This window comes from Hyla sarda, chromosome 3 (assembly GCF_029499605.1).
Source record: "Hyla sarda isolate aHylSar1 chromosome 3, aHylSar1.hap1, whole genome shotgun sequence".
NCBI lineage: Eukaryota > Metazoa > Chordata > Amphibia > Anura > Hylidae > Hyla > Hyla sarda.
Window position 1 is genome coordinate 306571713 of NC_079191.1, and position 11914 is coordinate 306583626.

Here is an 11914-nt window from a genome sequence, read left to right on the forward strand (position 1 = left end):
AGTGATGTCACATTACAGGGATAATACACAGAGTGATGGCACAGTACAGAGATAATACACAGTGATGTCACAGTACAGGGATAATACACACAGTGATGTCACAGTACAGGGATAATACACAGGGATGTCACAGTACAGAGATAATACACAGTGATGTCACAGTACAGGGATAATACACACAGTGATGTCACAGTACAGGGATAATACACAGAGTGATGGCACAATACAGAGATAATACACAGTGACGTCACAGTACAGGGATTATACACAGTGATGGCACAGTACAGAGTTAATACACAGTGATGTAACATTACAGGGATAATACACAGAGTGATGGCACAGTACAGAGATGATACACAGTGATGTCACAGTACAGGGATAATACACAGTGATGTCACAGTATAACCATCTCACAGCCGGACCACCATGTAATTTCAGCAGAAAATAAAGCAGGGCCTCATGTTCAAGTTTCGCCTAAGGCCTCACAAAGTCTAGAGCCGCCTCTGGTCGGCCCTACCATGGGACCCGGTGGGACCATAAGTCCCAGGTGGCACTTTTCAGGGGCGGCATTTTGCTGCCCTCTTTTTTTTTTTGTGCCTAGTAGGTTCATGGTAAGGTTGGCGCCGCCACTGCTCACTGTTCTAAAGCAGCTGCGGGGTATAATAGCGCAGCGGGCACTTTAGACAGTGAGTCTGCCTCCGGCCGATCGGGGTCTGACGAGGAACGTCGCACAAGTGACGTACTTCTGCAGACCCGCTCAGGAGAACGTCAGTGACGTCACTCGTCAGTTCGCTGCCGGAGAGGAGAAGCGCTGTGCAGGGCAGGTAAGTGGGTCTCTGTGTGTGTCTGTGTCTGTCTGTGTGTTTGGGGGGGCTATGGCTACCTAATGTGAGGAATCTATGCTACCTAATGTGGGGAAACTATGTTACCTAATGTGGGGAATCTGTGCTACCTAATGTGGGAAAACTATGCTACCTAATATGGGGAAACTATGTTACCTAATGTGGGGAATCTGTGCTACCTATTGTGGGGAAACTATGCTACCTAATGTGGGGAAACTATGTTACCTAATATGGGGAAACTATGTTACCTGATGTGGGGAATCTGTGTTACCTAATGTGGGGAAACTATGCTACCTAATGTGTGGAAACTATGTTACCTAATGTGGGGAATCTGTGCTACCTATTGTGGGGAAACTATGCTACCTAATGTGGGGAAACTGCTACCTAATGTAGGGAATCTATGCTACCTAATGTGGGGAAACTATGCTACCTAATGTGAGGAAACTATGCTACCTAATGTGGGGAATCTATGCTACCTAATGTTGGGAATATATGCTACCTAATGTGGGGGGCTTGAATGAGCTGCGGCATATGGGAGGCCTTAATAAATAATTAGAAACTTATACAGCAAGGGACATATGGGGGACCACCTGAGTAAGTGACACATGGAGGGGGGGGTGCTGAACAATTGATGTTTTGGGGGGGGGGGGGGGGCACAGGCACATTCTTTGCACAAGGGCCCTCTGCTGTCTGTGTCTGCCCCTGGGTAGAGAATAAGGGGTAAAGTGGAACATAGAACAAATGCAGTTATTTTTTTCTTAAGTTTTTTTTAATGAAGTAAACGAGATAAAGGTAAGCAATGACTTTTCCTCAGTCTGAAGCGTGGTCCTCATCGGCAGGAAGCAGTGAGGAGGAGGAGGAGGACGGAGGTTCTGACTCCATCTCTGCTTCTTTTTCGTCCCTCTCTATGTATAGGGCCGTGGCCATGAAGAAGGCCCCTCCGATGACTGCCATTATGGTGCAGGTCATGAGGGCATACTCCAGGCTGCGGTATTTCAGAAGAGGGGATTTGGCATATCCTCGTTCGTAGGTGTCAGATATCAGGCCGATGAGGTACGGGCTGCCGGCGTCACCTAGGAGGTGATAGATTGTCATCTGCACGGCCAGGGCTGAAGATCTCCTCCACGGAGTTACTACTTTTAGTATAATGTCAGATATGAGGGTGAAATTTACTGACAGAAGCGTCTCTCCGATGAAGATGAAGATGTTGGTGGCAACGAGGCTGATGTTGCCAAAAGTCAATGCCAACAGAAGAAAAGGGGCGGAGAGCATCATCGCGCATCCACACACAAGCGGGTCCGCCCGTGGGTTGGATTTGCGATATCTTTTACTTATCTCCGTCCCTGCTACAACTCCCAGAATCCCGGAAACGACTGTAACCACACCAAATATTAGGATGTCGTGATAGTCACACGGTTCAGCACGGCAAGGGTCCTTCTCTTGTAGGAGTGTTCGTGCGTGGATCAGGTATGACGGACCCCATACACCTATGGCTCCCACTATGAAGGATACAGCCGTCGATCCCATGGTGGTTAACATGAAGCTTCGATTTTTAAATAGTTTCTTCAGATCTGTCGCCCATTTAGCAAACATCTGGGATTTGTTGTTCTTCTTCCCGTTTGTAGTCGTTCTTGGAAGCTCTTTTGTGACCAAAATCATCAAAGCCACAGCTATGAGGCCCAGGCCAGGGGTGACTCGAAACGCCCAGTGCCAATCACCCCTTGCTGCATCAGTCACTTTGGGCCCGATGATGTATCCTAGTCCGCAGCCTACAGGTATGACGGAGTAAAACACGTTCAGCATGCGGGTCCGCTGGTCACTTGTAAAAAGGTCTGCAATGATGGAGGGGGCGATGGTGCAGAAAGTCGCCTCTCCGGCTCCAACCAGTCCACTCGTCAGCAGGAAGAGCAGGAAGTACCCGTCAGGGATGAATGACAGGGTAAGTGTCATGCTCAGCCAAACGATGACTCCTGCGCAAACTGTATATTTCTTATTACAGTGGTCGCCCAAATATCCGGCAATTGGTGCGACCAGCACGTAGCTTCCAATGAACAATGTATTCAATAAGCCGGACAGACTAGCATTGGTGTCATATGCTTTCTGTATATAAGGCAGCACCCCCGCCACGCTGGAGCGATTTGCATAGATGAGCAAATTAACAAAGGCGAGGATCACTACGGTGATGATGGAACGTGCGGTGGACATCACGCTTAGAGATGGCAGGTTCTGCCTCTCAGGGATATCGCCCTTTTCTACATCCATATCACTATGGTCCTCCATTGCTTCTTCCTCCTCCTTCAGCAATGGGTCTTGTGGAGAGGCCATGGTCACAGGTCAGAGCCTGAAAACACTAGAGAGAGAGAGATAAGTGAACACATTAGACAACATGTCATCATTCCTGTCATTATACAATAGATCCTTCATACAGAGCAGAAATGTCCAGCACAGAACCACAAGATAACACTAAGACCATCGCAGCCTCAGAAGAAGACGCTTCTCTATAAGTGTTTTATATGGAGACGTCTTCCCTGAGGTTACCAATGTCTGATAACCCTGAACCTGTCCGGTCCTAGTAATATCTGATAACCCTGAACCTGTCCGGTCCTAGTAATATCTGATAACCCTGAACCTGTCCGGTCCTAGTAATATCTGATAACCCTGAACCTGTCCGGTCCTAGTAATATCTGATAACCCTGAACCTGTCCGGTCCTAGTAATATCTGGTAACCCTGAACCTGTCCGGTCCTAGTAATATCTGATAACCCTGAACCTGTCCGGTCCTAGTAATATCTGATAACACTGAACCTGTCCGGTCCTAGTAATATCTGATAACCCTGAACCTGTCCGGTCCTAGTAATATCTGATAACCCTGAACCTGTCCGGTCCTAGTAATATCTGATAACACTGAACCTGTCCGGTCCTAGTAATATCTGATAACCCTGAACCTGTCCGGTCCTAGTAATATCTGATAACCCTGAACCTGTCCGGTCCTAGTAATATCTGATAACCCTGAACCTGTACGGTCCTAGTAATATCTGATAACCCTGATTCTGTCCGGTCCTAGTAATATCTGATAACCCTGAACCTGTCCGGTCCTAGTAATATCTGATAACCCTGAACCTGTCCGGTCCTAGTAATATCTGATAACCCTGAATCTGTCCGGTCCTAGTAATATCTGATAACCCTGAACCTGTCCGGTCCTAGTAATATCTGATAACCCTGAACCTCTCCGGTCCTAGTAATATCGGATAAACCTGAACCTCTCCGGTCCTAGTAATATCTGATAACCCTGAACCTGTCCTAGTAATGGCGGATTATAAGGGCTTGGCTGTATGATCACTGGGCCATGTGAACTTCATACTGTAGATACAATTGGGCTATCCTGCTATATACATTTACTAATAATGAACCTACCCCATCTCATTGGGATCTATCGTACCCTATATGACTCTCTGCCACTAGTTGATTTGAGAATTTTCCCTTTCGGAGTACCCAGAGTATTTCTATTGTTAGTACACACAGAATTCTATTATATACTTATTAGATTTCTGCCCTAATCTTTCTGTCATTCTTTTACTACACCACCAAATCTTTCTCATAGACTTATATCTTTTAGAACTTCATGAATTAGGACTCTTTTTCTTGGGGGCTATTTTGGGCATAATTGCATTTTAGCAGTTTTGCAAGAAAAAGCTCTGCTCATGATACTATCTGTGCGTTTTATTATGTTTAATGCCTAAGCCAAGCATTGTCACAATGCTATGAGGAATATAACTTTTGTTATTTCTTTTGGAAATTAATTTCTTGTTTTTTTTTGCTAAAAAAAAAGCAACAGCAATAAAAAAAAACTGTCAAACAAAAAGTCCTGTGTATGTATGAACAGAAGAGGCTGAGACTTACCTTGTGGTTCTCTCTTCAGACAAGGAACGGTCAAAATCTTGAATTCTCTATCGCAAATAGAAACTCTCTAACAAACACTTTGCACCACAGGTTGTGAATGCAAAACACACTGAAGAGACTGCAGCCGGCGCGCACCTCCTTGTACAGCTTACGGTGACATCATCACAAGCATGTGTGACATCACAGGGTTCTAAACCATCTTCAGGTATGTGTATATCTGTATAGTAAATGTGAGTAGCCGTATTAGTCCAGTGATGCAGATTGTAATACCTTTTTTATTGGACTAACAGAATTTTGTAGAGACAAACTTTTGGGATTCCTCCCTGATAATTTATAAAGTCCTTTGATCATTAGTCCTTGACTATTGGACTTGATAAAGGGAGGAATCCTGAAAGCTTGCCTCTACAAAATTCTGTTAGTCCAATAAAAAAGGTATTACAAGATGCTGCAACATATTTTTTGATTTGTGGGTATATATATATATATATATATATATATATATATATATATATAAAATCCCAAAATAAAGCAGCACTACTTATCCAGTCCAACCAAAAAATTGGTGCCAGTGTCCCAAAGGACTTGATCAGAGTCCATCCAAGATAAAAACCAGATACAGGCGCAGCACTCCAACAAAATAAGTGATTTAATATCTCATGTCAGCATTACAACGTTTCAGCTCCTCCTGGAGCCTTTTTCAAGCATGCTTGAAAAAGGCTCCAGGAGGAGCTGAAACGTTGTAATGCTGACATGAGATATTAAATCACTTATTTTGTTGGAGTGCTGCGCCTGTATCTGGTTTTTATATATATATATATATATATATATATATATATATATATATATATATAGTTCCAAGCGTGAGTAGGTGCCTCCAGCTAGGGTCCGTGTCCAGGATCCTGCATACGTAGTTCCAAGGAAAATGCTGTGGCACTCAAGGTATGGTGAAAAAATGAAAACTATTTATTCATCCCAAATGTGCAAAGAGCAACGTTTCAATGGTCTCACACCATCATTATCAAGCCACTTGCTCTTTGCACATTTGGGATGAATAAATAGTTTTCATTTTTTCACCATACCTTGAGTGCCACAGCATTTTCCTTGGAATTACGTATGCAGGATCCTGTACCCGGATCCTAGCTGGAGGCACCTACTCACGCTTTAGGAGTGCTGCTTTCTTCTTTGATAGATATATATATATATATATATATATATATATTAATATACACCTAGAAATACATCAAGTACATAAAAACATCTTTTAGAAAAATATTTCTCCAGGCCTGTCGAGTATATCCCCATACTTCACAGTGTCTTCTTAGTTTATATATTTTAATCTTTTGACCTTTTAACCCCACTAGAACCAAGGGCATCCTGGGACTTAAAGGGGTATTCCAGGCCAAAACTTTTTCTTATATATCAACTGGCTCCAGAAAGTTAAACAGATTTGTAAATTACTTCTATTAAAAAATCTTAATCCTTTCAGTACTTATGACTTTCTGAAGTTAAGGTTGTTTTTTTCTGTCTAAGTCCTCTCTGACGACACCTGTCTCGGGCAACGCCCAGTTTAGAATCAAATCCCCATAGCAAACCTCTTCTAAACTGGGCGTTTCCCGAGACAGGTGTCATCAGAGAGCACTTAGACAGAAAATAACAACCTTAACTTCAGAAGCTCATAAGTACTGAAAGGGTTAAGATTTTTTAATAGAAGTAATTTACAAATCTGTTTAACTTTCTGGAGCCAGTTGATATATATAAAAAAGTTTTTGCCTGGAATACCCCTTTAACCCGATAACGACCACGGACGAGTATAGACGTCCAGGTTGGCGGCCGTTCCCGCACCTGGACGTCTATACTCGTCCATTATTCTCGTAGTGCTACCCAGTGCACCCACGAGATCGCGGCAGGGACTCGGCTGTATCACACAGCCGGGACCCTGCTGCACTGCCAGGACCGAAGTTAACTTCGGTCCCGGTAGTTTTAACCCTTACAGCCGCGGTCGGAAGTGACCACGGGCTGTAAGTGTTATGACAGAGAGAGGGAGCTCCCTCTGTCTCCTCTGCAGCACCCCGCATCGCGATCGCGGGTGCTTTGTGTGGCCGCGGCTGGCCGGGACTTGCCGCACTGCCGGGAGTGAAGTTCACTTCACTCCCGACAGTTTAACCCTTACAGCCGCGGTCAGAAGTGACCGCGCGCTGTAAGGAGTTCTGACAGAGGGAGGGGGCTCCCTCTGTCTCTCCTGCAGCACCCGGCAGCGCGATCGCGGGGTGCTGTGTGTGGTCGCACTGCCGGGAGTGAAGTTCTCTTCATTCCCGACAGTTTAACCCTTACAGCCGCGGTCAGAAGTGACCGCGCGCTGTAAGGAGTTCTGACAGAGGGAGGGGGCTCCCTCTGTCTCTCCTGCAGCACCCCGGAGCATCGCGGGGTGCTGCTGCATACCTGGGCAGCCGGGGGTCCTACAAAGACCCCCAGGTCTGCCCTGGGTATTGCCTGTAGGACGTCCTAATATGCTGTCTGCTAGTGAAAACTCGCAGGCAGCATATAACTGCAATGCTTTGGAATACTAAGTATTCCAAAGCATTAAAAAGTGTAAAAATAAATAAATAAAATAAAATAAAAGTGTAAAAATAAAAAATAAAATTTAACAAAAGTGTAAAAAAAAAAAAAAAATATATATATATATATATATATATATATATTAAAAATACATTTATTAAATGAATCTAATAAAAAAAATGCATAATGTGTAGGATCGCATTGGCGGACATCCGCAGCATGTAATATGCTGCGGATGTCCACCATGTGATCCAACACATTATGCAGCAGTCACGGTAATGAGCTCCCTGCTGCGGCTGGGTAGCTTTGTGTGTCCACTCATAGTGGCGGATTTCCCGCCAGCAGTCATGAGCGGACGCACTGAGCTACCCAGCCGCAGCAATGATGGATATGTTCGCCATGAGCGGGTGCTTATTCCCACAACATGGCGGATATATCCATCAGGAGCCTTAACTGTCACAGACAGACGCGTTATACTGCCAACCGACCAAGGACCAATCAGAGAGGTCCCTGGTCCAGCCAATAACTTGTAGGGGTGCGGTATATAAATGGGGTAACTTGTGGGGGTGGGGGTACTGTTCTGCCCTGAAAGCCAAATGGCGCTACCATGCGGCCAAGGAACCATATATGGCCAAAGCGGGGGTATTTCCGAACATGGGACAAGCAGCTAAATAAAATATAGGGTGCATTTCTTTCAATATCAGAAGTGATGTACAAAAAAAATGCCCCGCAAATGATGCATTTGTGAAAAATTGCACATTTTTAACACTGACTTTGTAATAATTCCTGCCAAAAAACTATGGTGTTAAAATACTCACTGTACCCCCTAGCGAATACCTTGAGGGGTCTAGTTTTTAAAATTGGGTCATTTGGGGGGGGGGGTGTTCCTATGTTCTACTACCTTTTAATTTCTGCAAATCTTGCTTAGCACACAAAAAAAGATGTACTTTTCAAATTTTCAAAATTTCAAGTTAAATTGTTAGGCTTCTAACTAATTTAAAATGTTAATGAAAAACAAATGACGTCAAAATAAAGTAGACATCTGAAAGTATAAGTTTCATAAACTATTTGGTCAGTATGTATAAATATATGCAACCTATTAGTGTTAAAATAGCAAAAAATCTTAATTTTTTGTAAAAATTTCATGATTTTTTACATTGTAAAAAAAAACTACAAATGATATCGGCTTACTTTTACTATGTACATGAAGGACATCTTGTGACAAAAAAAAACAATGTCAGAATTATCGTGATTGGCAAAACGTTACCAGAGTTATTCTCTAATAAAGACAGACATCCCCGATTTGAAAAAACAGGCCTGGTCTTTCAGGGGCGTACAGGTTTATTTGTATTGGTCCTTAAGGGGTTAAGATTGAACCGATTATTATTGATATATGTCATGAATGCATCAACGGTCAGACGGTCGGACGACCAAATGATGACCACATCGTCTACATACCTCCCCTAACATGCGAGGCATGTGGAAAATGGATTGGTGTCAGAAAAAATAAACTGCTCCTCCCACCAAAAAACTAAAAGGTTAGCCCGAGCTGGTGATGACTTTGCTCCCATTGAAGCACCCGTGCGCTGCAAATAAAAATTGTTACCAAACATAAAATAATTGTGTTTTAACACAAAATCTACCACCTCAATAATGTAATGTCTCAAATCCACAGAATATTTAGAAAATCTCATCAGTATATCCGGATTGTTGGCCTACCGGAACACTCTAAAGGTCAGGACCCCGGCTCCTTCGTTGAAAAGTGGCTGCGGAAGCTAATGCCTGACGCTCCGTTCACTACCACCTTCGCGGTGGAGAGAGCACACCGGGTCCCGACTCGCCCCCTCCCGCCCGGGGCCCCGCCGAGGCCGCTCCTGGCTAGGATGCTGAATTGTAATGACAGAGACATCGCCTTACGACTGCTCCGTCGTCTGCCAGAGCTTACCTAAAATGGATCTCCGGTGTCGATATTCCCTGACTTCTCCCAGGACCTGCAGAAGAAGCGTGCTACCTTCCAAGCGTTGAAGCGGAAGCTGAGAGACATGGCGATCCCTTATTCTATGGTGTACCCGGCCCGACTGAGAGTCATGGACGGTGAGAGGGCCATCTTCTTCATTACCCCACAGGAGGCTGACGAGTGGGCCTCAAGGAGGCGCAATGTGAGGCGCTGAGGTCTTGTGCACCATCTGGGCCCGGCTGGGCCTTGTCACTTTTTGCTCTGCCTGGTACTCCTGGACTGCCAGTGAACTGTGAGTACTGCTGTCTACAGTGACTTTGCTTCTGAGACCCCTGGTGTGCCCCCTGTACCCATCTCCCGGCCCCCTCATGGTCTACTCCCCCATGTGCATACACATTCTGGGCTGCACCCAATTGCCACCTTCACCCGTGGACTTTCGTCCTCCGTGCCTGCATACCCCACCTGAATACCCCACCCCTCCTACCCCCCCCCCCCCCATGGACTGCCCCTCAGTGACTGTATGCTCCATCTCATGCCGGACCCATGCAGACTCTTTCCTCAAGCTGCTCTGTGCCCAGCGGATCCTGCATTTTCCCTGTGCCGCTTATCCCTTTCCCCTACGCTGGACTTCCCCACAGGGGACCTGGTACTCCACTGGCGAATGTCGCCATATACCTGTGATTGAAGCAGTTCTGATGGCCCGTTAATGCTTTGCTGATGGGACTTGATGTCTGGTTGATACCTCTGGACTGCATGTTGTTTTATATAGTTACATAGTTAGTACGGTCGAAAAAAGACATATGTCCATCAAGTTCAACCAGGGAATTAAGGGGTAGGGGTGTGGCGCGATATTGGGGAAGTAATGGGATTTTATATTTCTTCATAAGCATTAATGTTATTTTGTTCCAGGAATGTATCTAATCCTGTTTTAAAGCTGTTAATTTTTCCTGCTGTGACCAGTTCCTGAGGTAGACTGTTCCATAAGTTCACAGTTCTCATGGTAAAGAAGGCGTGTCGCCCCTTGAGACTAAACTTTTTCTTCTCCAGACGGAGGGAGTGCCCCCTCGTCCTTTGGGGGGGTTTAACCTGGAACAGTTTTTCTCCATATTTTTTGTATGGGCCATTAATATACTTATATACGTTTATCATATCCCCCCTTAAACGTCTCTTCTCAAGATTAAACAATTGTAACTCCTTTAATCGCTCCTCATAGCTAAGATGTTCCATGCCCCATATTAGTTTAGTGGCACGTCTCTGCACCCTTTCCAGCTCCACAGTGTCCCTTTTATGTACAGGCGACCAAAACTGAACAGCATATTCCAGGTGAGGCCGTACCAATGCCTTATAAAGGGGGAGTATTATGTCCCTGTCCCTTGAGTCCATGCCTCTTTTGATACATGACAATATCCTGCCGGCTTTGGAAGCAGCAGCCTGACATTGCATGCTATTCTGTAGTCTGTGATCTACAAGTTCACCCAGATCCTTCTCTACCAGTGACTCTGCCAGTTTAATCCCCCCTAAGACATACGACGCATGCAGGTTATTAGTACCCAGATGCATAACTTTACATTTATCCACATTGAACCTCATTTGCCAAGTGGATGCCCAGACACTTAGTCTCTCCAAGTCATCTTGTAACTTATGCACATCATCTATAGACTGTACCGTGCTACAAAGCTTGGTGTCATCTGCAAAGATAGAAACAGAGCTGTTAATGCCATCCTCTATATCATTGATAAATAAATTAAACAACAGCGGTCCCAGTACTGAACCTTGGGGTAGACCACTAATAACCGGGGACCAATCAGAGTACGAATCATTGACCACCACTCTCTGGGTACGATCCATGAGCCAGTGTTCAATCCAGTTACAAACTAAAATTTCCGAACCCAAAGACCTTAACTTACCTGTCAGACGTCTATGAGGGACAGTATCAAACGCTTTAGCAAAATCCAGAAACACTATATCCACAGCCATTCCTCTGTCAAGGCTTCTACTCACCTCACACTGCTCTATCTATCTCTCATCTATCTCATATCTATCTCAGATAGATGAGAGATAGATGAGAGATAGATATGAGAGATAGATAGATAGATAGATGATATATAGATATATAGATAGATATGAGATAGATAGAAAGATAGATTAATAGATGATAGATAGATGATAGATATGATATAGATAGATAGATGATAGATAGATATGATATAGATAGATAGATAGATAGGAGATAGATGGATAGATAGATTATTGATAGATAGATAGAGCAGTGTTTCCCAACCAGGGGGCCTCCAGCTGTTGCAAAACTACAACTCCCAGTATGCTCATAAAGCCAAAGACATGCTGGGAGTTGTCGTTTTGGAATAGCTAGAGGCCCCCTGGTTGGGATACACTGATCTATCTATCTATCTCATATCTATCTATCTATCTATCTCATATCTATTATCTATCTATCTATCTATCTATCTATCTATCTATCTATCTATATATCATCTATCTATCTACAAAACTAAAGATCCAGCGGCACTCCCAGATAAGGTGCAAAAACAAAGTGTTTTATTCCCCCATGTATGTGTGACGTTTCGATAGCATCCCGCCATCTTCATCATACGTACAGTTGTACATTTTGTAGTCTCTGTGACATCACTGTGCTTCATAAT

General features: G+C 44.3%; 1 protein-coding gene across 1 annotated transcript; it reads right to left on the bottom strand.

The window, feature by feature from the left end:
• Nucleotides 1–1640: 1640 nt before the first annotated feature.
• Nucleotides 1641–5013, bottom strand: LOC130360773 (protein spinster homolog 1-like). The gene is made up of 2 exons (XM_056563343.1): nt 4742–5013; nt 1641–3192 (listed from the first exon to the last, which is right to left on the bottom strand). The coding sequence occupies exon 2, from the start codon at nt 3165–3167 to the stop codon at nt 1653–1655; it is 1515 nt and encodes a 504-aa protein (XP_056419318.1). The 5' UTR covers nt 3168–3192; nt 4742–5013; the 3' UTR covers nt 1641–1652.
• Nucleotides 5014–11914: the final 6901 nt, after the last annotated feature.